The 26,307-nt window shown below is 46.0% G+C and overlaps 1 protein-coding gene across 3 annotated transcripts in view; it reads right to left on the bottom strand.

Moving 5' to 3' along the window:
- The window catches only part of RNGTT (RNA guanylyltransferase and 5'-phosphatase), a 1,651,651-nt gene that overhangs the window by 1,238,163 nt on the left and 387,181 nt on the right, over positions 1–26,307 (bottom strand). For all 3 annotated transcript variants that reach the window (XM_085611178.1, XM_085611177.1, XM_085611179.1), the window contains exon 8: positions 16,886–16,987. In XM_085611178.1, the coding sequence (XP_085467304.1) occupies positions 16,886–16,987 (102 nt within the window). The remainder of the gene's footprint in view (positions 1–16,885; positions 16,988–26,307) is intronic.

The following is a 26,307-nucleotide window of genomic DNA, read 5'->3' as shown; positions in this document are numbered from 1 at the left end:
AAACCCAACTGGCAATCGTGGGCTTGGTAACCGACTGTCCTGTACAAGTGCGTCCGTAGGCCACAAACAGCTGATCAGACTTGCGAAAGGATTGTGTTCTGCAAATGTAAAGTTTAAGACATCTCTTTAAGTCCAGAGAGTGTAAACTCTGCTCCGCCGGAGACTGCGGATGCGGGAAAAAGGTTTGTTAAGATTACTGGTTCATTGAGATGGAAATCGGATGGCACTTTAGGCATGAAAGCCGGATTAGTGCGGAGAATAACGCAGTCCGATCTGAATTGAAGAAACGGAGGTTGTATTGTAAAGGCGTGAATGTCACTGACTCTGCGGGAGGACGTCAGAGCACGGAGGAGGGCCACTTTCCAAGTTAAAAATTTAAAATCCGCCGAGTGGATTGGCTCAAAGGGTGCCTTCATGAGCTGAGCCAATACGATGTTTAGACGCCACGTGGGTGGAGGACACCGAATGGGCAGGAACATTCGGAAGAGACCCTTGAAAAATTGCTGTATTACTCTAGATGAATAGAGAGAGGACGAGACATCCTGCCGAAAGCGAGATATTGCCGCTAGAAAGACCTTTAAGGTAGAGTGTGACAGTCCAGACTGCGCTAACTGCAGGAAGAACGGCAGAATGTGTTCAGGGGAGGCGAGCACTGGATGTATGTGAGCGGACGTACACCAAAGACAGAATCGCTTCCACTTTAGCTTATAAGTCTTCACTGTGGAGGGCGCCCTTGCCTTAGCTAACACCTCCCTGCAGGCAGGTGGAATGTTCAAATGAGCAAATTCAAGGTGCTCAGGTTCCAAGCTCACAAGCTGAGTGAATTGGGATTCGGATGGCATATCCGTCCGTCGTTCATTGTTAGAAGGTCCGGCCTCGGGATAAGAAGGATGGGTTCGCATTGGGAGAGGAGGAGCAACTCCGAGAACCATGCCTGCCGAGGCCACCGTGGAGCTATGAGGAGCATCTGGCACGGTTGTTGCCGCATCTTCAGCAACACTCGAGGAATCAGAGGGATCGGCGGAAAAGCGTACGCAAATATCCTGTACCAATTTATCGAAAGGGCATTTCCGCACGACCCTTTGTGGGGAAACCAGCTTGCGTAGGACTGGCATTTGGTATTCTGAGGGGTTGCAAAAAGGTCGATAGTCGGGCGACCCCAAAGGCCAAAGACAAAGTCTAGAGTCGGCTGATGCAATTCCCACTCGTGGGTCGATGACGATGACCGACTGAGTGCATCCACCAGAGTATTGGAAATGCCGGGCAGAAGGACTGCCTGGAGCGTAATCCGATGGACTATGGCCCAACTCCAAATCCTCTGAGCCAGACGGGAAAGCAGCGGAGATCTTGCCCCGCCCTGCTTGTTCAGGTAGTGCATGCAGGTGGTGTTGTCCGTCTGAATGAGGACTGACTCCCCCTGGAGCTGGAGGCGGAAGGATTTCAACGCCAAGAAAATGGCCATCAGCTCCAATCTGTTGATGTGCCAGAAACGCTGAGCCGTTGTCCACTTGCCCTTGACGGATAAATCTTGAAGATGTCCGCCCCAGCCTTCCATGGATGCGTCCGTGGTAAGAACGAGCTCTGGGGCTGTTGTTAGAAAAGATGTTCCTGCTGTGATGTTGGAAGGACGGGTCCACCAATGCAGCGCCTGAGCCATGCGAGGTGTTACCACGAGCTGGTCGTTGAAGGAACCAGAGACCTGACGCCACTGCTTGTCCAATTCCTCCTGAATGGTACGACTCCTCAGTCTGCAATGTGGGATCAAAGCGATACATGAGGACACCATCCCCAGAAAAGACTTTAATGTGCGGACTGAAGCTGACTGTTTTGCTGCGATGGAGCTTGCAAGCTGTCGAATTCGTGCTTGACGTTCCGCAGAGGCAAAGGCCATAGCCATGCTCGTATCGATGGTCGCGCCGAGAAAGGTCTTGTACAGAGCTGGCGTGAGCTGAGACTTTTGCAAGTTGATCGAGAATCCCAGAGACTGAAACAGACTGAGACAGCACTGAGTATCGAGGGCCGCTTGGTGGGAGGATTGAGATTTGATGAGACAATCATCCAAATACGGGAATATTTGTATGCCCGTCAGTCTCAAATGAGCCACCACCGGGGCCAGGATCTTTGTGAAGACCCGCGGAGCTGAGCGGAGGCCGAAGGGCAGGACCTTGAATTGGAAATCCCTGTGACCCACACGAAAACGTAAGTACTTCCTGTGGCGTGGAATTATCGGCACATGGAAATAAGCATCCTGAAGGTCGATTGTTGTCATGAAATCGCCCTGAGAGAAGAATTGAAGGATGTCCTTTAGCGTGAGCATGCGGAATGATTGGTCCTTGAGAAATTTGTTGAGCGACCTTAGATCGAGGATGGGGCGCCACTCCCCAGATTTCTTTAGTATGAGCAAAAAGCGGGAATAGAACCCCAATCCCTTTTGTGATTTCGGAACCACTTCGATGGCCCCTTTTTTGAGCATTATCTGAATCTGATTGAAAAGTTCTTTGAGGTGAGCGGGAGGAGGTCCGGATGGAGAGGTGTGTGGGGGAACCTTCACAAACTCCAGGGCATGGCCCCTTGAAATAATGTCCAGAACCCAGCGGTCCGAAGTGATTGAGGACCAAGTTGAATAGAACTGGGAGATTCGTCCTCCAACAGGAGAAAGGGGAAAACTTGAAAGAGGGGTCGTTTGATGTACCCAGTCATTGTTTTTTGGAAGAGTTTCCCTTGTAATTTGACTTTCCTCTAAAAGATTTGCCAGACTGCTGTCTGTAAGACTGTTGTGGCTGTGAGGAATAACGTTGTTGTCCTTGGTTGTAGGAGCGGTACTGGGAAGAGGAGCCACGAAAAGAAGAGGAGGTGCCGCAGCCGCGCGCACCCCGAAAGGGCTGCTTCCGGAACTGGAGAGTGCCGAGGGAGCGAGCCGTCTCCAAGTCCTTCTTGATGGCTTGCAAAGCGTCCTCCACATGCTGGCCGAATAAAGATTCTCCGTCATACGGCATGTCCAGAATCTTGGCCTGTACCTCCTGACGGAACGAGGTGGAATGAAGCCAACCCTGTCGTCTTAAAACAGCCGCTCCAGCCAACTGATGAAAACCCGTGGAGGCAATGTCGACGGAGCAGTCGATGATTTCGGAGGATGCCCTCTCACCCTCTTGCAGGATCTTTAGAGCTTCCGCTCTAGAATCTGCCGGGATAAGCTTAACCAAAGCCGCCATGTCCGACCACATTTGTCGATCGTAACGACCGAGGATGGCCAAAGAGTTTGCTGCCCGGACTGTTGTTGAAGCCATGGTTGAAAACTTTTTGCCAATGGCATCCAGGTGGCGGCCATCACGATCCGGAGGTGACGAGAGCGGAGACGATGGATTTTTGGAGCGACGTTGCGCCGCCTGGGTGATCACCGAGTCTGGCTTAGGCTGAGACACTAAGCAAGCTGGGGAAGAGTCCGGGGCCTTGTACTTTTTCTCCAGTCGCGGGAGGACAGCCGGGATGGAGTTAGGCGTTTTCATCAGTTTAATGCCCTCGTTCCAGTTAAAGTCTATAATGGGCACGGCTCGTACCTGCTTCTGCGGCTGGGACTTGAAGTCGTACAGAAAGCAGTCCTCCTCCCTAACCATCATGGGAAGGTGAAAGCGTTGAGCTGCCCTGTCCATCAGTTGGTGGAATCCTGATATGTCGACAGGTGGTGAATTTACTGGCGATGTTGGAGGTGATGCTGGCGAATTGACTTGATAGTCATCCCAGTCCGCCATAGAGTCATCATCATGAAGCTCTCCCTCCTCCGTATCCAGATTGTCCACTACCTCATCTGTATCAGGGGGAAAAATTGCAGGTGCGGATGGTGTCGGCATCGTTGGCAACACAGGGGTAGACGGAACAGCAAATGGCGTCTCACGTGGAGAGGTATGAGAGGAAGCTGGAAAGCGCCGATTATAATCTTCCAACATGAATTGAAGGTTGGAGATGAGTGACAACGGAAGCTGCGCCATGGGAACTTGTGCAGGGGGATGTTGCGCCTGCTCCTGACAGTAATAATCTTGCGCATAATCATCCTCTTTGAAATCTTGGCATTTTATGTGAAGCTCAGAAGGACTACGAGCATCGCGAAAAGAGGACTGAACATCGTCATCAGAGTCCGAAACCTCCTCAGCAACCGTGGGGAATAGCTGATGAGATGGCCGAATGGCCGAGTGACCGGTGGCAGCATAACAGAGTCCAGCGCAGCATGACGACGCTGCAACAAGGAGGTGTCCACAGATACTGGCGCTGATGTAGACATTGGCACCAAAGGCATCGTTGTAAAATTTGACACCTCCGTCGTCGAGACTATCGTCGACGAAGTCGCCGTCGATGGAGTCGTCGTCGACAAAGCCGCCGTTGACGAGGCCGCCGACGAGGCCGCTGTCGATGAGGGTGCCGACGACGAAGCCCATGCCGACGAGACTGCCGTCGACGACTTCTTCTTCTTCTTCTTCATTATCGTCGACGAAGCCTTAGACGTCGACGGAAGCGCCAGCTTCCTAGTCGTCGACGAAGAAGATAGTGGAATCGTCGACGAAATAGTCTTCAGGGAAACACACACCACTGTCGACGGTGAAGACGTCGACGAAGTCGTCGTCGACGATGAAGGAAATCTGCTCGACACCGTCGTCGACGAGGTTGATGAAGTGGCAGATCTCGTCGACGGAGGGGCCGTCGACGGTTTTGCGCATTTTTGACTGGAAAAATGCGCTGACGGAGTCAGAGACGCCTGAGAGCTAGGTCTCAGGGGCCCTGCGTGGTAACAGAGACTTGGCCTGTAGACACTTCCTCAAGATGAAGTCTCTTCTTTTTCAGAAAGGGAGACGGCAAGTCCTGAACACTACCACGCTTGGAGGAGACTCCTGTTCGAATAGAGGCTACACTCTCCACCTCAGAAAGGGGGTTATCGGTATCCTTTAGTCTTTGAAGCCACAATAAAAGGCGACCCTCCCTGTCCTTCAAAGTCTTTTGAGAGAAGGTTCTACAGATTTTACAGTTGGCCACCTTATGGTCAGGGTAAAGACAATAAATACATTTGTCATGAGGGTCCTCAGAAAAAAGCCTTAACTTCCCACAAGATGAACAGGGGCGGCAAAGAGACTTCTTACATGAAGACAAACCAGAGCAAAGAACTGAGCAGAGCTCAGGGAGACTCTCTTCACACGACGTGCGGTAGAAAATCTGAGGGCCTGAGCCTCTGAGGAGAAGGTTCTAGAGTGTGCTTGCGCCTGATTGGCTGGAGTTTGGACTATAAAACGACAATGATATGTCAGTAAAGTGATTCTTTTTCTCAATGCTTTCCTATGTGTCAATACTATCCCATGATATTTTTACTTGATATGTTATTTCTGAATCGTATATAAAGTTTATTTGGATATGTATATGTTATTATGTGGTTATGTATGTTTATGTATATACATGATACTTATTGCTTTTTATATACCGTGGGACTCCCACTTCGACGACGGGGAATATTCAAGCATGTGAATCTATGAAAGACACCCCAAATACTGGAGAACAAAAGCATATCATATCTGCAATACAACAATATTCACACAAATGTAAGTGACACACGCACTCTGTATGTTATATAGCCTGTCACAGTATGGTTTGTCATTGGCTGGTATGGTTTGATATGGCCTGTCATTGTCTGGTCTGGTCCAGCTTATCATTGCATAGTGTGGTATGGTCGGTCATTGCATAGTACAGTATAGTATGATACAGCCTGCATTGTATAGTATGGCATGGTTTGTCATTGTATAGTGCAGAAAAGAGTCAAAAGCCACAAGGACAGAGGATGGGATGGAAGGGATTCAAAAGCACACGGATGGATGCAGATTAAAGCAACTCGGACAGATGGAGGGAGAGAGGGCAACAGGAAAGAATATCCTGTCTGCAATACAACTAAAACAACACAAGTCAGACAAGCATTGGCCAATAGGTCTCGCCTTTGAGCCCTTATAAGTGTTAGCTATACAGTACATTACCTATTACATTATCTATCAAAGTTTCTGGTAAATCAATGGCGGGAGATATTATATGCAATTGAAAAAAAGCCATCAAATAAATAGATCTGCAAGCACATCGACCTAAAAAGGGCTTTACTTAAATGAGATTGCCGCACAGAGAACGGAAAAATGAGCGTTAACTCCTGTAAAATATGTGATCCATGATTACTGTAGACATAAACAGGAACCCGAAATTGTTCTCCCAAAATGAATGCCCAGGTGATTAATACTACTGTAAAATCACATGGCACCGTTCAAGCAGTAGTAGAAGCCTTTCTTAAAATCTGTAATATTGTTGCTTGAACAGATCTGCAGATTTAAGGCTCTGTACCCTGATGTCATTCTTTTTGGAGTTAAAATAGGAAGCATAAAAAACTGGTAGCTGTTAGCATGACTGCATTAACACAGCAGGGAGCTATGAGTGCGTCAGTCCATCTGGGCTGCACTGGAACACAAGCATTTACAATGCCACTGCACATACTCACTCACTCCTGTACATGTATATACACACAAAACAATGCAAACAAATGTAAACTGCAAACATACACCCCCTCCCTCACTCACTCACACACAAACAGGAGTTGGTAAAGGCCACTGGCTTAAGAAGAAAGACTATATATAGTAACTGCAGCCGGCCTCTCAGCCAGCCTTCCATTCCTGTGGTTAAAGGCATGTCCAGACCCCTGATAAAAATGGAGGTGTTTACTTCTGGATCACAGTAACACAGAGGAGGAACGGTGGGCCTGGGGTAGAGAGATGCATGTCAGGGGCCTAACAGGGCTGGGGTAGAGTCATTTGCATTTCAGGGAAAGCCTCCACACAAATCCCCTTGGAGCAGTCGAGGATTCCTGCACTGGGTCAACTTTAAACAAGCATTGACATAGTCAATAGGTCTCGCCTTTGGGACCGCATAAGTGTTTAGCCGTGTAGCACATTATTGAGACAGTAAACCTTAATTTATAAAGTATGGCAAGAAAGAAGGCCTTCAGTAGCGGGATACGAGATCTGCCATGGTGCACGTGGGAAGGCCTGATAGAGGGCACTGCTGATATATACATAATAATAAAACACCACACACCTTTGTCATTCCTACACCTCTTTCCCGTTTTACAACCACACGCACAAGCTTTTTGAAAGCTTTCTGAATGTCTGGAGTGATTCCAAGATGCCCTCTCCTAGAGCATCGCATTCGCGCTGCGCTAGGCTCGACCTAAAAACTAAGCGCCGTGGTCCTTGTCAGGAGGCAACACCAGCTTGCACCACCCATTGCCAATGGTAGCGCTGCTAGTTACAGTACCAACACAACTACTAACCGTGTCACACTCGTATAAGTGTGACAATTCAGACTGTTCGAGGTCCCCACAGCTCTAACAATGGCGTGGGAGCAGGTATTAGTTGGTTTTAATGTATATTGAATTAATAAACAACTGTTGTTCGGCTGATCTTTAAATTACACAAACAGCGCCACTATGTGACAACTGTTATAAGTGCCGGTATTGGTAATTAAGTGCTGATGCCGAGCACCAGAAATCACCAGCTCAAATAAAACACTGCCCCTTGTCCGTGTGATAGTGTCAGCACAAACCACTTTACATGATCTATTTTGTACTATGCATATATATCTCAGCGGAAACACTTTTTTTTGCCAGTTTTTAAACGTTTTAATATTCTCTCTTACAAGGAGGCATTTCTTTTACTTAAGCTTCCCTCTGAGCATTAACTTTCCATAGTTTTACATTTTATTCGAGCATCCTTAAATATCACGAGAAGTTACATGAATGAACAATGATTTATCAAGTATGCCATCTTCCAGATAATTTTTGTATATCATAATAATTGTGCAAATCACAATGTTGTACTGTATTATTGATACTTTTGTTTTTGTGCCTCGACAGTAGACTAATAAAGGCTGATTTGACTTGATTTTATCAGCTGATATGTTCAGTAGATCAAATGTCAATTCTCTTCGAAACGCTAATGATTCTCCTCGCATCAGTTCTAAAAAAAAAACCATAATGTCAGCTACCACATATCCATCAATAACACCAAAAAAACTGAAAATAGATGGGAAGTAAATGAACACCTCAAACATCTGCACGAAATGGATGACAACAACTGGACTGTGGTTGGCCAGCACAAGAACGGAGCTGCAGCTCATTGGTCCTGGAAGACCTGAGACTCTCCCTCAAGAGAGAGGGAGCCACTGTGGTCTTGCCGTCTCTTAATGCATCTCTCCAACCCTAATTCAGTCAAAAACAATGGAGTCATCGCAGACACTGAGTTATCCTCTTCACTCATGTTTATTCTGTAGCCAAGAATGTGTTCTTTCTCTGCAGCCTCTATAGGATACCCATAGTGCTTAATTTGAGCTGGTGGTTGCAGGAGCTGCCCACAGGCACCTACTCTTTGAGACTAGCTCTTCTCATATCATAACATACCATAACATTACAAAACATAGTGTATGTGTAAAGCACACATTCACCTGGGGCATCTTGGTGCTGAATAACAGATGTTTATTGTTACCCAACTCTATGGTAGCATTATTTGTCCTCAGCAATCTGTGATCTAGAGCAAAAGAGAGAACAACACAAAAGGGAGAAGAAAGGAGGAAGAGAAAGATGACGAACAGTGAAACAGGGAGAAAGGAGGGATGAGGAAATACCCTGCAAGAGTGGAATAAAGCGGCAGAGAATGTATGAAGGTGCATTAAAGAGGCATTAAGACTTCACAGCACTGGTCTCGAGCTCCTGATCAAAACTTTGGTCTCTGGCACTGTGTAATTTGGCAAATGTAGCACTGGTGCTCCCACTTCACGAGCTTTGAATCACCCTGTCCTAGCTGAGAAACATCAAGTGCTGTAGCAGAGTTTGAGAAGCGCTTGACACGAAAACAGGCAGCAACCTTCAAAACAGCAGCACAAGTTACGACCAGACTCGTTTTCAACTTGAAAAGGCCTCAGTCCCGCAGCGCGTGCCAGCTTGTGACCTATCATAAGGGAGCGCTTTGATTCTGGGACACTCTGCCGCCACGCGGGAGCTCATCTGATGCTGTCATCCCCCTGTTCAGCACGAGCATGACAAGACTCACAGCGACCGGGGGCTTCTCGTACTGCTCTTTAAAGACCAGGGTCAACCGCACAGACTTCTGGGAAGCAAGCAGTGCTTCTGGGGTCGTCGCAGGTGTTGATATGGGACTGAAGGCCCTTTCCCACGCGCTCAAGATCAACGGCACCCCCCATATTTCAAAACCAGTCATAAATGTGTGGATGCAAACCCAGGCATTGTGCGGGCGGCACATGATGACGCTGGAGCTGCAACAAAGATATCTGAGCACTCGTGCTTGTGCTGGCATCCACCTTGCGGGAGCGAGCAGCGGCGCACGGGCCATCAAGGTGGATGCCAGCACAAGCACGAGTGCTTGAAAAGAGCTGACCAATTTCTAAAGGGCATCTCCTAGAGCAACGCATGCGCGCTGCCTAGGCGAGACGTAAAAAATCTTTCTATTTAATAAGTAACTGAATCTGCGTGAATCAGTGTGTTGACAATGTCCAGATATATCAGCATGGAAACTATTTCCTTAATCGAAGCATTAAGTCGTGCAAATAAGAAAGGCTTGATAAAAAAAAGTATACCTTGTTCACGGATAAATAAGAAAATTAATTAGTGTAACTCGAAGCTTTGGATAACTGGGGAGGTGGAATGTTAGGGGGTCACTCTTTGGTTAATCCTTCTAATCTTAAAATGCAACACTTCAAAATGATTCAAAGCTGTATTTCACTCTTAAATATCGGATTCAGAGGGCTAAAAAATGTGTCAGGTGTTTTCCATGTGGAAACGAAGCTGGTCTTGTTTTCACTATCTGGTGCCAAATACAAGATATATGGAATTATTTTTTAAATATATTTTTCGCACTGTTTTCGATAAAAAATGTTTTTAAAGAAGGTGGCTGGTGGGACGTTTGTACAGACCCTCGTCTTATAGTAGACCCTTGATAAAGCTAGATGTATGGCTTAGGGTCAAAAGGAAGCAGTGGCCTTGGAGAGTTCCTGCTGTGATGTGCCGCATGTGTGCTGTGAGTTATCACATGGATGGATACCAAGAATGTGAACATCAAATATTATACGGCTATATTAGAGAGTCACCCTGCATCAAACAATATATGGATATATAAGTGAGTCCTCCTGCATCAAACATTATACGGATATATATATGAGTCATCGTGCATCAAAAATACAGATATATTAATAAGATTCTGCCATGCTACCGGGAAGCCGGGGACTACTGCCGCCGCTGGGGGAGCCATCTGGTATTATTAATAAGGCAGCAAGAAGGAAGCAGCCGCGAGGCACAGTGAGCCTCGCTTGGCAGAGTTTAAAAGTCAGGTGAAGCACTGGAACCCCTGAGCTGGCCTGTCTGCCGCTGCTCTGACTTAGCGCCTGGGAACCATCCCTGCTCGGGGCTCCTTCTTCCAGCCCACTCCGCCGTTACAAATGCCTGCTGCTGCCCTTCATGATTTCACCCAAAGCAAAGTGACGGCATCGCCCCCAGCAACATCGTAAAAAAACATCACATGGTTATTTTACGATGTTGCTGGGAGCAATGCCGCCGACATTTTGCTTTGGGTGAAATCATGGACGGGAGACAGGCGTGCGGCCGCCATTATTTTATACAACGGGGAGGGAGGGGATATTGAAGGCATGGTCAACAAGGAGGGAGGGCGGGCGGGGGGATATTGAGGGCACGGACAACAGGGAGGGAGGATATTGAAGGCACGGACAACGGGAAGGGAGGGCGAGCGGGGGGGTATCGAAGGCACGGACAGCGGGGAGGGAGGGCGGACTATTGAAGGCACGGACAACGGGGAGGGCGGGTGATGGTTAGACGGCACAGACAACGGGGAGTGATGGCAGGCGGGGGTGAGACGGCACGGACAACGGGAGGGTGGGCAGTGGAAAGAAGGCACCAAAGCACATTGTGCCTGCAGTAGGAGAAATTCATTGACCAAAATAGGGCTCACAGTCTAAAAGCGGGCGGCCCCCAGATTGCAAGCGATAGCACGGCACATTGTGTATAAATAGTAACCTGACCCAGGAGGAATGCAGCTGCCACCCTGTGCGCCACTGCTCGCTCCAGAGAGCAAAACGCTGTGGGAGTGAACATTAAAAAAAGAGGTAGGACATGCACCCGCCTTTAGCCATGTGCGTGCTTTCATTATTGAAAGACACACGCAAAAGCCAATCCAATGTGTGAGAGGAGTCAGACCCACACGGAGTAAACACAAGAAGCCTCCCAGAGCAGCGCATGCGCACTGCTAAGCTCGACCTAAAAGAATTTACTGACGTGCGCACTCCGAAAATAAACTTTCTTAACTGTGGAGTATCATGTTTAAAGCAGTAACAAAGACAGAACAATGGCAATAGGGGTCAAAAGCTACAGGGACAGAGGGTGGGAGCATAGGCAACACAGACGGAGGGAAGGTGGGTGGTAGGGAGGGAAACAAAGGCACATAGACAGAGGGCTGAACGGAGAAAGGAGGTAAAGGCAACACAGATGGATACAGAAAGGGCAGCACAAAGGAATATCATGTCTGCAACACAACTAAAACAAAAGTCAGTAAAATCTAAGTGACATGCGTACTCCGAAAATAATCTTTCTTAACTATGGTGCACTGCAGTGTTTCCCAAACTGTGCGTCATAGCCCACTGGTAGGTCGCAAGCCGATTTATAGTGGGTCATGAAAGTCCAAGCAATAAATACAAATGCCTTTAAATTCTGAATTTCTTGTCATTTTACCTGCGCTTCAAAGACACATGGGTCAAGTGTCAGGCTATGTCTTCTGACAAATTGCAGCTTATTTGTTTAACATGGGGACTGGTGTTTACAAACTCCTCTCACTTAGCAGTTAGAGAACGATAAAGTAAAGTGAATTATGTGGAAATCCTGCTGGTGTACATAGATTGTTGAAAGGAAAGGTTGTAGGATGTCATTTGTTGTATCACACAACAATGCATAAATACCTGTAAATGAACTTTACATATTCAGCAGTTAGGAAAGCAAAACTGAAGCACATTTTTTTGTAATGCTGAAGTGTGATGAAAACAAATATTTTAATAGGCTCAAAATTAATTAAGACACTTTACTTGGTAATGCATAAATGATATTCACTGAAACCCGATTTCCAAACATCATCATTTGTGTGTATATAGTTTTATCAGTAAAACTTTATGTCTTTACCAATTTAGTGGCAATTGCAATGGAAAAGGTGCTCTCTGTAAATGACCTTGCAGTACCACACAATGCTTTAGTTCCGGGGTCTGTAATAAGAGCTATTTCTGTTCAATGAAATTCATCCTGAGCTACTAATATTATTAGTGCTGTAAAATCGACCACATCAGACAAGATGACATTAGTGGCCACCATAAGCAAGATTACCCGTAGTGATCACCTCACAGAATCTGGCAGGGTTGCCAGCAGTAATATAAAACAAGCATTGGCATAGCCAATAGGTCTCGCCTTTGGGACCTTATAAGTATTTAGCCATGCAGCACATTATCCTAAGTCCTACAACATTTTCTGTCAACAAAGCTGTCTGTACAAAACAGGAGAGAGACAGAATGAAAGAGGGGGGCTGAATGAGTGGGAGAAGAAGAAATCTGGAGCTGTTTCAGGTCAAGACCAACCACTTGTTATTCAAGTGGTTGGATCACTATGAAGGGTTGTTTTGCCATTGTACCCTTTTGCTTTTTTGCAACATCATCTGAAGTACAGAATAATTGATTTGTTTATTCTGCAACTGTTTGGTATGGAAGAAGGAGTCAACTTCCATTTCCAGTAGAGACTGATTTTTAATGTGCCAGTTTAGGCACAACACTTTAGAAAAATCGGCCTCTGCGAAAGGCGATTTGCTCAGTTTCTGACTATCCAACCTGCCGACTGGGTGGGGCATCTGACCGCCGACTTGATCTCCTGCAGAATTTGTTCTGCCCTCAAGATGTCAACCTGTTTGTTACTCATCTACCTCCACTTGACACAGAGTTCTGGCCAAGACGCCTGCCTGAGAGTGGAAGAGCTGTCTGAAGTGAGAAACACATCCACAAAAGGAGACACCAGAATTTACAGGGACACTTGCCCACAGCACCCTGGAGACTGCGAATAATGAATGAGTAAAGGAAAGAGCTGGTGGTTGAGCTTATCTAGTGGGCCAGGGAAGAATGGCGATGATCTAAAAATTCCTAGTGATCAACATCAGTGTGGAAACTTTAGCAAAATTGCTCTCATGGACCAACAAAGGAAACTTTGTGCTGTCACCATTTCCCCGTCCTACACCACAGACCTCCTACCAATTCCACCTTGGTGGATATCACACTTTGGGGTGTAGACCTTCCCCAAGATGGACTTCAGGGGTGTCCAGGCATCCTGGGATTTTGAAAGAGTTTCAAAGTGTTGAAAGTCTAATGCTTGTGAGAGCCCCGAACAAGAGGTGTCTGATTCCGTTCTTGTGTATGCAGGCCGGAAGAAACACCTGGCTGCTGAATTTTCGGTCCGCAGGGGAGGTTTTCACACCTTCTCCTCTTTATGCACCTTCTACCTGAACTCTCCAAGACAGTTGTGTTTGTGCATTTAACATTGGATAACAATGATAGTACCTTGTTTTACACTCCTATTATTTAAGCATTTTTTGATGATTCTAATAACTGACCAGCAGCTGGTGATAGTACTATTTTAATGGAAGTTAATTTATATTTATTAACCTCAGAAGGATGATGGGTTGGGTTATCTCTGCCTAAATTTCAAACTTCAGCTGAAAATAGGTGGTTCTCGTGGCAATCCAGATTTAAGTCTTGGCAGTAGATTGCTAAAGAAATAATTTGGGACCCTGCACTTATATTGTTTCTGCGAAGTAAGCAATGCAGCCAAATAAGTGAATTTTTACAACATGGCCATGACACCCCCTCACCTTCAGTGACATCCGGGCCCTCTATAAAATAGGCTGGACATGTATGCACGCAAAAAGTTCTTCAGGAACAGACTTTGGTCATTTTGTGAAGGAGGGATTAGCAAATGCATTATCCGATTGATTGTTAACATAAAAACACATCTAGCGTGATAAGGCAAAGATTTAAAAACCTACCGCTAAGATCTGTCATGCAGTAACATACTCTAATCTTAGTGGGCGCACTCAGCATGTCAATTTTCAGAGGTATCCATACGCATCACTGAGTTGTGTTAATATCCCCTAACACAGTGCTTCGTAATGGAAATCCCGTGATAGCCGCTACCTACATTTGCATTACATCACGCAGTTATTCTTCTTGAAAGTGAGAAGAAGCCATAGGATGCAGTACACTGGTTGTGCACGCTGCGTTCACTTACCTGATGTAGTGAACCAGGGGGTCGACGTGGTGGAGGAGGACGGCGGTGATGAAGGAGAAGATGAAGGAAGCCGAGTACCAGACTACCAATGCCCAGGGCCAGAAGCACAGGCCCTGCTGGAACCACCACATGGCCCTGCCTCCGCCCGCAAATGACAATACAAACTATCCGGGGGCTATTTAAGCACTTTTGAAACAGCACCTGTGGAACGTAGCGCGTCACAAAATGAAATAAACACAAAAATGAAGTGCAGAAACCTGGGGGCAGGGGTAGTCCCCAGAGGGGGCGTGCCATGCGTACTCCAGCGGCCGGGAGGCTAGGAAGCACCGGCGCCGTTCAAGCGCTGCCACAGCCTCACCGTTTCACACGTGCCGCCGTTAGTTTATACCGAATAGCCACGTGGGTGTCCCAAAATGCGATGTCGTACAGCTGCTCGTCTGCGCTCACTGCGAGTACTTTCAGTTTCCATTCTGTGATGTAGGGGCAGAACGGAGCCAACAGGAAAAAGCCACTTTTTTTCTACTTTTACAAGGTCGGCAGTCTTGGTGGCACAATCACGTACTTTTCAGAGGCTGGTGACAACAACGACAAAGAGCGGCAATGGACCTCTGTCCGGATCTGTTTGCACAATGTGGGCGGAGCAGCATGTGGTCTTGTGGTCTATCCCTACACTGGAGCTGAATCATGTCATTAATCCCCGGCGGGCAAACCAGTGTTAACTCCTTGCGCCTCAGTACCCTTTTCTGTCAGAACTGAAGTGCTAATAAGGAGCATAATTCCAGCCAACAGACTTTGGGGCAGATAAAAAAAACAAGCCACAAACTTCTTTAGGAGGAGACGGAGATCAACAAGACACAAACTTGTTTAGAAGGAGACGGTTGACAAGGGAGGGCGAGGGTGAGACGGGTAGGGGAGAGAGAGTCGAGAAATGTAAATAAGCACGCGTGGCCACGCTAATTGGAAACAGATGGCCCCTGCGCGCCGCTGCTCGCTCCCGCAAGGTGGATGCCGCCACAAGCAGGAGTGTTTGAAAAGTGCTGACTGATTCCAAAAGGTCATCTCCTAGAGCAACACATGCGCGATGCTCTGGGCTCGACCTAAAAAAAGACTTTGTCAACGTAGAATGCCTCTATGTAGGTAATACATAACAGTCAAAGCTGCAATGCCCCTAGCAACAAGGATTTAATGAGTAATACGCCTCCCCAATGCTGCATGATTTATTATTCAATTATCAACTTTAAAATATTTTGGAAATTCAACTATTTTTCTTCATATATCAGCTTATGAGTTTTGGAAATGCACACATTTTTATAATGAGTCAAATTTAATTTACATACATTATTTCGACCAAGCAAAAAAAAAGTTTATAATTTTGTACCCTGAGCTACTCACTGATGAGCTACTTGCAGGTACATTAAGAAAATCACCTGCCTCATGTCCATTAAAGCTAGGTGGGTCGCGAAAGTTTGAAGTTCTAAAAAGTGGGTTGTGGTTCTAGAAATTTGGGAAGCACTGGTGTAGCATGTCTGAAGCCATAACAAAGATGGAGAAATGGGTCAAAAAAGACAGGGATAGAGGAAAGAAGACAAAGGCAACATGGACAGAGAGAATGAGGGTGGGAGGGAGAATTGCAAAAGAAGCACGTAAGGATAGCTCAGTCATACAACAAAAACAACAACATTCAGCCAAATATATTAAACATGTGCAGTCTGAAAATATACTTTCTCTACCACTGTGAGGCATGTTTCAAGCAAGAGATGGGGCAGTATAGAAATAGACGATGTGCAAACAGATGCAGAATTATGGAGGGTCTTTACAGATGCAGAATTATGGAGTGCTTCCTCCCAAAGAAAAAAGTAGGGCAGCTGTCAAAGCTCAAGCAGTGGAAGGATACTCACTGGGAACAAAAGCAGTACTTTGGACATGTTCCACAGGAGGGACAACCACACAGAAGTAATAAACGCAGCACAATCTAACCAAACAAAAGCACAGAAATAAGATTGAGGATGAAGCCAACCCAATGGAAAACTATGGTCTGGCTCTAAGACCTCTTTAAGGTAACAAAATGTCTCGCAAGAAACAACACGTGCCCTGTACCAGGCGAGACCGAAAAAGGAAATGAAGAAAATAATCATCTAATAAAAAGAGCAAGCAAAATTCAAAGCTAGTATTTAAAGTAATAAAAATAAATAAATAAGACACTTTAAACCAGATTTGTCACTGAAGAGAAGGGAACTATTTTTATGCAGATAACTACTAACACGGATTTTCCTTCCAAAAATTAACGTGCCCTTTCTTTAAATGACTTCCTCTGCTCTACAAAGTGCTGCGTTATAGAGGATGCACTGAGAAGCTGTAAAAACAGAGTGAAAAAAAGTTCAACTGACTTTCTGCAATAGAATGTACTATTGACAAACGTGTGCAACGCCTCATAGGCAGTTTTATGTACTATGTGGGTTAGAACATAACTTCTAAAGTCAAGCTTACCGAGTGCCATCTGCTTTCCAGCTTACTTTATATGGTTTCTTCTCTAAAAAAATGAGATTCTGCTTGTCCATGGAAACAGGCTGTGCTCCGGGGAATCCAGATCTGAAAGAAACATTTTTCTTTATTACTGTTCGATGGTAGGTAGACACGCACAACAAGGCACTTCTTAAATCAATCTTGAATGAGTCCCATTTCCACATAGAGAAGTGGCTGAGCAGCAGCTTCAGCTGCGGGGGTGTTCATACGCATCTGAAATGAAAACTATCATCACATAATGTCCCAGCGAAACAATTTCTTGTTTAAGACTTCTCCAGATGCTTACATCCTACATTTACAAAGCACCATAGGGAGGGTGGGGCGGGGGAACTAATAACTTGTTTGCGATGTATACAGGAACACAAGCAGCCAGAGAACAGAGTCCAAAGTCAGAGAAGCCACAGGGCAGAATACTGATTTCCTGCTGCTTACAAAGCATACCGTGAAGGGGTTCAGTCCTGCAATCACCTGCATGCTCAAGCCCCACCAAACCCCTAAACAACATTTCCGGCTACGAACAGGGTTAATAAAATCACAGTAGCTACATCAAAACAGCATTTCATATTGAAAAAGAACAAGTCACTTACCTTTGGCAACTCTCTTTCTGGCAGATACCATCTAGCCGCAAATTACTTACCTTTTGTAATTTTCTTTAAGGAACAGCTGTGAAGCGATTTAAAAGCATGCACATTAGAAATGAGAGGACTAAGTTAAGGTCCCACTGTGGCATGACAAAGGGAGAGGGAGGGAACAAGTGTTGTAAACCTTTCAAAAAGCACATAACAACTGGAGCCTTAAGCAAAGAGCTGATTCAGAAACCACAAAAAAAGCAGAAATAGTCAAAATGTACCCTTTAGCCGTGCCCAGAGGAAGGCCGTGCCAGTTCTAACTGCCGAGTATAGCACTAAGCCACAAATTTGTCCCAGCGATAGGCATATCCAGTCTTTTTTGAGGGCTGCCTGGCAGCCAAGGCGTTCAGCTGTCGCCGGTCAATCGCCAAGCACGAAGGTGAAGATTGTGAAAACCCAGGTGTAACTACCACCCGTGATCTGCTAGACGCCAAAGGCTGAGCTTGTCCACCTAGATATTCAAGTATCCAACCACTTGGTTCACGGCCAGGAAAATCCCTTGGTGGTCCACCCATTTCCAGAGGCACAAAGCCTCCTGGCACAGGGTCCATGACCCCACACTGTTTGTTGCAGTACCACATGGCGGTGTTGTTGTCCATGAGCACTTGTACCACCCGCCCTTTGATGAATGGAAGGAAGGGTTTCAACGCCAAGCGGAGGGCTATTCTACAAGGCTGATATGGAGCGTAAACTCTGTTAGAGACCAGAGGCCTCCGATCACAAGCTCTCATAGATGGACACTCCAATCCAGAAGCGATATATCAGTGACCACTGTGATGCCTGGGTGGGGAAGGGAGGGGGCCTGCACCAGACCCATTGCAGACCACTAAGCACCACTGCAGATCTTTTGTAGTCTCCCTCCGAAATCTAAACATGCTCAGAGAGCTCTCCTTGATGTTGAGCCCACTGAGACTTCAAATTCCCCCAAAGAGTCCTCATACATCACCAGCGGATTCAATGCAGAAGGCCATCAGTCCCAGCAGTCTCAGGGTCTACCTCACTGAACTCCAGGACTGAGGCTGAAAGATCATGTCATAGTCCGAGAGACAGACATGTAACCAAACTGTGTCTAGAATGGCTACGATGAAGGGGAGCATCAGAGGAACCAGGTATGACTTCAGCACGGTGGTAGACAACTATAAAAATGACAGGAAGCTCACCACAGTCTGGAGGTGGTCGACGACCGCCTGGGGTGAACCTGACTTCAACAGCCAAGGTAGTGGAAGACTGGTTCCCTTGACCTCCGAAGATGTGCTGCCACCAGAGCCGGACTGGCCGTACCAGGCATTGGGCGTTTCCTCAAGAGGCTGGAAGGGAGGGAGCCAGTTTCGCAGTAGTGGGGCGGCCTTGTATCTGGGGGCCGGTTTTGCAGCGGTGATGCAATATCAGCCCCAAGTAACAAAAGCAGCAAGCAAGCATTTCCATCCTCCTAGGGTCAGGCAGTGCTTCCCCTGGGGATGGTCCAAGAAAAATGCCAGGGTTGCTTTGAGTTGCCAGTCAAACCTTTGCTGCCACCACTGCCATCACTTTCGTGAACACCCGAGGGGCACTTGTGAGACCAACGGAAGGCACAGTAAACTGCAAATGCTCCCAGCATGAACCGCAGGTAGCGCCGATGGGCCTGATATGGAAATAGGCACCCTGTAGGTCCACTTCCACCATATAGTCTCCAGTGCCAAAAGCAGACAAGACCTGGGCCAGTGTGAGGATTTTGAATTTTTCCCTCCGAAGCACGGCGTTGACAGGGTGCAGGTCTAAGATGGGGCGAAGGCTTCAATCTTTCTTGGGCACTAAAAACTAACAGGAAGAGCAACCACATCCTACTTCCGGCGCGGACACCCTCTTGATAGCCCATTTGGCCAATAGGGCTTGTACTTCTTGCCTCAAAATGGAAAGACGATCCTCCATCAGTCGTTGGAGGAATGGTGGAAGGTGCAGCAGTGTGGAAAGGAAGAGTAGGGCATAGCCTTTCTGACCAATTTGCAGGATTCAACTGCCAGATGTTATGGCCTGTCAACCCAGCAAGAATCATCGGATTCTGCCTCCTTCCAAGTGGTTGTGCTTCACTAAAGGTATGCTAAAGGGGTTTGGCAGGCGGGACTAAAGGGGGGTAGAAGTAGACTGGATGGCCCACTGACCGTGACTGCAGGGGCTGTGGGTACCACGGCCAGAATTGCAAAACTGCTAGGCACCACACTGGGGTTAGATTGCCTGACGGTATGGGGTACCTCTGTCTCATTCACAGAAGGAACAGTAGGGCTGATGCAGCTGGCGAGGTGAAGCTGCGGAGGCGTGCCATAGCCCTGCTCACCATGAATCGCTAAAGAGCAGAGTCTGCTTGTCCCCAAGTAGGGGAGTTCCATCAAATTGCATATCTATGAGGGATGACAAGAATATAAGGGATAACTGTGAGGGACAGAACCAATGAGTTCCAAAGGCATGAGAGTAGTACCCCAGCAGGCAGCTGGCATTCACTGACCTGAGCGCCAAGCTGGTGGATGAAAAGAATATCTTCCCAAATATCTCCACCTGTTTCGACTCCGTTTCGTGGGGAGCAGTTGGAAAGGCGTTGAGATTGGCTTTGCTTGCAGGCGCGTGCACCACCAAGCTTTCAGTTGTGGAGTGCTGAGATATAAATGCAGGATCACGCTAGGCAGGTGGTGGCATAGTGCAAACTGACAATTCACCAGGGAGCCAGTGAAAGGTTTGGCCCGTCCACTCAATAAGCTGTCCAAAAGAGCACCGTCAAATGATAAGAGGGGCGCAGTAGTTGTCAGCCTGGCTGATGAACCTTTGTAAGTACATGTGTCAATAACATATGTTTTGTTCTGAGTAATCTTTTTTAAATTGAAGGCCTTGCAATCTGAGCAACTGTTCTCTTTCTGATCCCTTGGCAACAGAAGTTTTATTAACTTTCATTGCTCTGGTTAGGCCCAGAAGCCATATTATTCAACGTCGTACATTTCCATATTTGACCAAAGCATAACCTCACTTTCAGTCCTGGCAACTAGAAGCAGGGTTTTGGGAGAATAAGCTCCGTATTCTAATCATGAATGATATCTGCTCCTCAAGGACATCTTGCAATTCCTCTGGAAGAGGATCCTATCACCTGCTCATTAGATACATTTTTGCTGAAAGTAACACGATTCTGGCATAATATTAGCATTCATTGACCTGTATTGAGAGAAAACCTATTTAAATTGTCCTTTTATGTATTTTAGCATTACGCTCCAACTGACCCTTTTCTAGAGAGAGCTCTGGTTAGTTTTGATGGTAATTGTCTTTCATTACTTTGTTGTGCTGATTGCTATGTTGTGTTAAACACAAGTTTGACTTTGGGCTTCTACCAGTGTTGTGTTTTATTTTTAACATGGGTTTCAGGGTTGCAATTATGAGTTTATATCCAAATACTTGAAACCGGTAACTTTACTTGAGAAAACAAATTCTTGTCATATTCCAAACCCAATAATTGACACCAGGAAAGTACACAGCATGTGATGTACCACTGCACATGCTGCAAACTAAGATACTGTTTTACAATTCGAGATCTTGAAAATTAAAGGGGAGGTCAAGTTATAAATTATTTGGCAATTTGGAACCTTTAATAATTTTAAGCATCACAATGAACGTTTACATTCAGAGACACTACTAATAAAGAAGGAAGCATAACAGACTTCAACCTAGGCTGTTCTGGTGGCATTTATTTTTCAGGTTTAATATGCAAATATTCACTTCTGATTAATATAGTGATCTGGCGTTAATGCCTTAAAGTAACTTCCTGGTAAAGAAACACATTTGGGCTCTCTATACTTTCGTTGATGTATTCAAAATAAGCATGCACTAAGCATACATAAGTATTGTCAATTCCCTTGGAGGGCAACCCATTTTTATTTCACATAATAATGCATTACAGTAAGAGAATAATATCCAGAGATAATTTTTATCTTGTTTATAAACTTCTCCAATCAACGTACCGCTTGAATGGGGGTTAAAAATCATATCAATGAAAGCCATGTTAGATTAATTATCTGGACGTTTTTCTCAGTCAGTGTATATAATATTTTGTGATGCCAGAATATTAAAAAACTTTATAAACGTTGTTATGACACCACAGGCAACTGTCTTGTTTATAACACATTTTACATGAGGTAATCATTACACAAAAAATTGTAATAGTCAAGGCTTTAAGTGGTGATACTGTACTTAATTTTAAACAGTTAACCATTACCTGTATTACCGGCTGTGGTCTGATTTGTGTCTCTTCTCGGTAGTGAAATGATCGACTTTGCTATGTACTTGTCTGTCTTGATGGCTCCAATTGTCTTGTCGAAATGCTTGCCAAAGATTTGCTTACCGAAAGGCATGCCTATGATCTTGGTTTGGACTTCTAAAGGAGGGGCTACAGAGTGAGCCATGTGCAGACCACATACCAGAAGCCTCAGTGGCAGGGTGATGAGGAGGCAATAGAACAGGCTTCTCCAACGAGTAGCTTGTGAGCTATGGTAGCTCTACAGCTACCTGTAAGTAGTTCTCCTGTGTGCAGCCCAAAGAACTAAATTAGAAATTTTGCTTGTTTGAATTAATATATGTTTACCAAAATTGAAAAGCGTGTATTTGAAAGAAAAATGTGTGCAATTTCAGAATTCATTAGCTGATGTTTGGACAAACACGGTTGAATTTCCCCCAAAAATATTTAAAGCTGATATTTGAGCGATAAAAATCAAATGGTGTTGGGGGGACTATTACTTTTATTATTATTATTATTATTATTATTAGCTTGATATTAGGGGCACTGCAGCTATGGTTGTTATTACCCATGTAGGGGCATTCTACATTGATAAAGCATTTTTAGGTCGAACATTCAAGACCTCTTGTATGTACTTAAGTATATATTATATGCGTATGTAGTTTGTGGGCTCTGGAGATTAGCCCTAGGACTTCTCTGCTTCCGCTTAAGGACTTTTTCTGTTCAACTGCCTCTATTTAACTGTCTTGATAGAAAACGACCAGTAGAGGTCAGTAAAATACCAGAATTGCTTTCTGCTTGTTCAACTACCTCTATTTAACTGTCTTGATTGAAAACGACCAGTAGAGGTCAGTAAAATACCAGAATTAGCATCCTCTAGATTCTAGTCCATAGAAATAGTCTTCTACGAGCACCCGTAGACAATAATATTTTTTTCAAATCTTGTATTTTTAGTGATATGACCACCGAAGGAGAGCTTTGGACTACACCATTTCCCACTGAAAGGCAATATTTCTCTCCATGTGTTCCCATACCTGCCGTGTCACGCAGTTTGGTGCTTACTTTCCCTCCATGTTAAAGAACAGTAGATGTTTCAGCACCTAGGCTAATATGCTGCATAGCTAAATACATATAAGGTCCCAAAGGCGAGACCGATTGCATTGCATTGGACTGCTGCCAACCATGCCTAAAGCACAGAAATGATCCCTGCTAGTCATCTTGTATATTGTGGCCACTAATGTTACCATGTCTGATGTCATTTCTACTACATCTCTACTAACTTAAGTAGCTCGGGAGGATTTCATTGAACATAAGTAGCACATATTGCAAAAAAAGTTAACCAACCTCTGCAATAGACATAACAGAATTTGGGAGTCCATGAACTAATGAGACAGATCTATGAGCAGCTAATAAGAAAAAAGAGTCGACATGCGAGAACAGCAAAATTAAAATTGACAGATTTCTACAGAGCAACACAAAAATGATGCCAACCACTGCAGGAGATAACAGAAGTGCAGCGGATCATAGAAAACATCATTTTATTCCACCCGAAGCAGTACATGACGTTTGAACCATCAAGAAAAAAGCCAGTCTAGACTCGATGACTACCACAGTAGTGCTGTGGACTGGAACTTAACAAAGGGAGATTAGCTTTAATGTAAATGGTTAAAAGGAACTGCAACTGACACCATTTAAACAATGTACAAGAAGGACGGGAGAAATAAAGTCACAGCCTACTGATTATTCTAATCCTATGGTTAATCTGTCCAGAAAAGTGCTTCCATTCGCCTTTCATTCCTTCACTGAGCCCTGGATATCTGACTGCCAGAGGACATCAATGGTAATAGAATATCTTCTGCTTCTCTGTCACACCATGGAGAGGTAAGCCTAGATCATGACTCATCACACCCAAATCTGAATTTAACGATTCAACATACGGGTATAGCACCCAGCAGGTGTTACTTTCATGTCATCGTTCTCATGGAAATGGGGACTAACCTCTCTTTGGACGGGGCCTAGACCATAATGAGAGGAGGGACGTGGAAGACAGGCACGCAGATGCATCACTGTTGGGAGGAGGGACGTGGAAGACAGGCACGCAGGCGCATCACTGTTGGGAGGAGGGACGTGGAAGACTGGCACGCAGGCGCATCTCTGTTGGTACTCAGTGCCATCTCCCTATGTTAGCAGGGTTGGAAATCGTTGCCCACCTCTGGTATCGAGAGGCGGTGGATAAGTAAGACTTGGTATGCACTGAGGATTGTCTGGCTAATGATGTGCCCAGCATAGTTTTTCCATTCTGGTATGTGCATACCACCAAACTGTAAGCAGGTGCGGACACAAAGCCTGGGTGCAAGAGAAAGGAGGAGGGAGCATGGTTCAACCATGCAGGCCATGTTGTCAGGGGTGGGGGTGGGATGATTGGGGCTGCAGGAACCAGGGAGTATGTTGTTTGCGCAGGCATGTGCCTCAAGAGTTGTAAACATGCCAACAGTATTGAAAGTTAGGGAGAGGGTAAATGGATTACAAGTCGAGCTCTTATTTCCAGATTTGCAGGTGTCAATTGAGAGGTCAGCCCCCCTCACATGCAAGCTTTAAGTAAGCATCATAATCTGGCGTTAACAGAGCGGGAGGGGAGAGATCACCCACTGGTGGTGGATAAGACAACAGCTGTGTGGGGGTGGCACTTCCCCAGTAAACTAGCTTATTAGGTACCAGACTGCACGTATATTCACCCCTCATTCTTCACACTAAATATAATGCAAAAGTACAAATGCCAGGCGTTCAAACATAATGTTTTCTTGATTATTATCGAATATCTGGTACATGTGTGTGTTTGTACATATAGGCAAAACAGTGTCTCGGACAAGCGCACAACATCCGGTGTGCAAGGCCAGGTGGCAGGTTGGGTGCAGGGCCTGACAAAGGTCGTGCACGGTGGTGTTCGGTCACCCATGGTGGGTTTTGTATAGGACCTGGACAACGCCAAGGCCCTATAGTCATCCGCCCGGCCATGAGTAGCGAGGGATGGACGACGCAGAGAGTTGGCCAAAGGGCTTTGCCATGTGTTGCAATAAAGGGGAGGGCGGCTAATCATCTGAAGTGTTTTGGAGGCAGGGCCTAGCAGCATGCACAGGCCCTGAAGGAAACCACTGCTCTGCACAGATGTTATGAGTTCATAATGAGCTGCCATGGTAGAAGAGTGTTAAGCTTAATAAAAGGAGACTTCAGCTTAAAAACTTTTGACTCTGAATGTGGCTCTTAAAATTCAGCATGCCTTAAAATATTAGCTTGTTAGGGATGCCTACAGTCAGAGTGTTGCGTACAGTGTGCTTTTATTGGAAAAGCAATTTTATTTTAGGAGTATGTATGTGAACCACAAACTCCGAGCCCACATGCATGATACAGAAAGTCCGGAAATAAACTGCCAAGCATAGGTGGGCGCTCTGTTTCAAACACATTTTTGATAATAAAAAAGACATGTTAGGGGTGGAGAGCTTAGCCAAGATGGCAATGAATGCGTACTCCTGCTGCTCTGCTCTGGTCATAGGCACAGCAGTAGCTCCCGCTTTTCTGAGGGTGTTAGCAGGTCAAATCAGGATGAATGCCACCAGGAGAAGTAGGCCATCCTATGAGAGAGTACGGTGGCACGGGGTAACCCAGACGCCATGTAGAGCAACACCTCTTGTCAGGATTACAAGAGGACTTGAAGGAGCCCCAGAGCTTGCAGCCCAGGAGAAGGAATGAACACAAAGTCCCCCGTGGAATAGATCTGGCAGAGAACGCTGTACCAGGCTGAGAACATCCTCCTCACGAACGTACCATGGTGACAATAGGAGGTGGAGGAGCAGGGCCGGGTTGAGCCCAAACTATTGTTCCTAGAGCAGACTGGAGAGAATATGACATGTTACAACGCGTACTAATACCATGCATGTCATTACAACGCAGGTATTACTACGCATTGTCATTTACCACGACCTACCATTAAATCGCATACTTTTACCACGAATATACCCTTACCACGGATGCCATTACACCACAAAGGCATGCGTGGTAAAGGTATACTCTAGGTAAAAGTATCTAAGGTAAGCTACACTACCCTGCCCTACCCTAAACCCTAATTTAGTAGCACTGCACGACCCTCCCCTCGATTCCCAGTCCTCTCCCTACCCTAAAACATTACTCTGCACGACCCCCCCCCCACACTACCCTAAACCCTAAAACACTCCCCTGCACAACCCCACGGACACTACCCTAAACCCTAAAACACTTCCCCGCACGAACCTCCCCTGACCCCCTGCCCTCTCCCTACCCTAAAACACTACCCTGCACGACCCAGACACTACCCTAAACCACAACCCCCTGCACGACCCTCCCCCGACCCCCAGTCCTCTCCCTACACTAAAACACTACCATGCACGACCCCACCGACACTACCCTAAACCCTAAAACACTACCCCCTGCATGACCCTCCCCCGACCCTCAGTCCTCTCCCTACACTAAAACACTAC

This window comes from Triturus cristatus, chromosome 6 (genome assembly GCF_964204655.1).
Source record: "Triturus cristatus chromosome 6, aTriCri1.1, whole genome shotgun sequence".
NCBI lineage: Eukaryota > Metazoa > Chordata > Amphibia > Caudata > Salamandridae > Triturus > Triturus cristatus.
The sequence above is the reverse complement of the archived record's forward strand: the minus strand, read 5'-3'. Positions and strand labels throughout refer to the sequence as shown.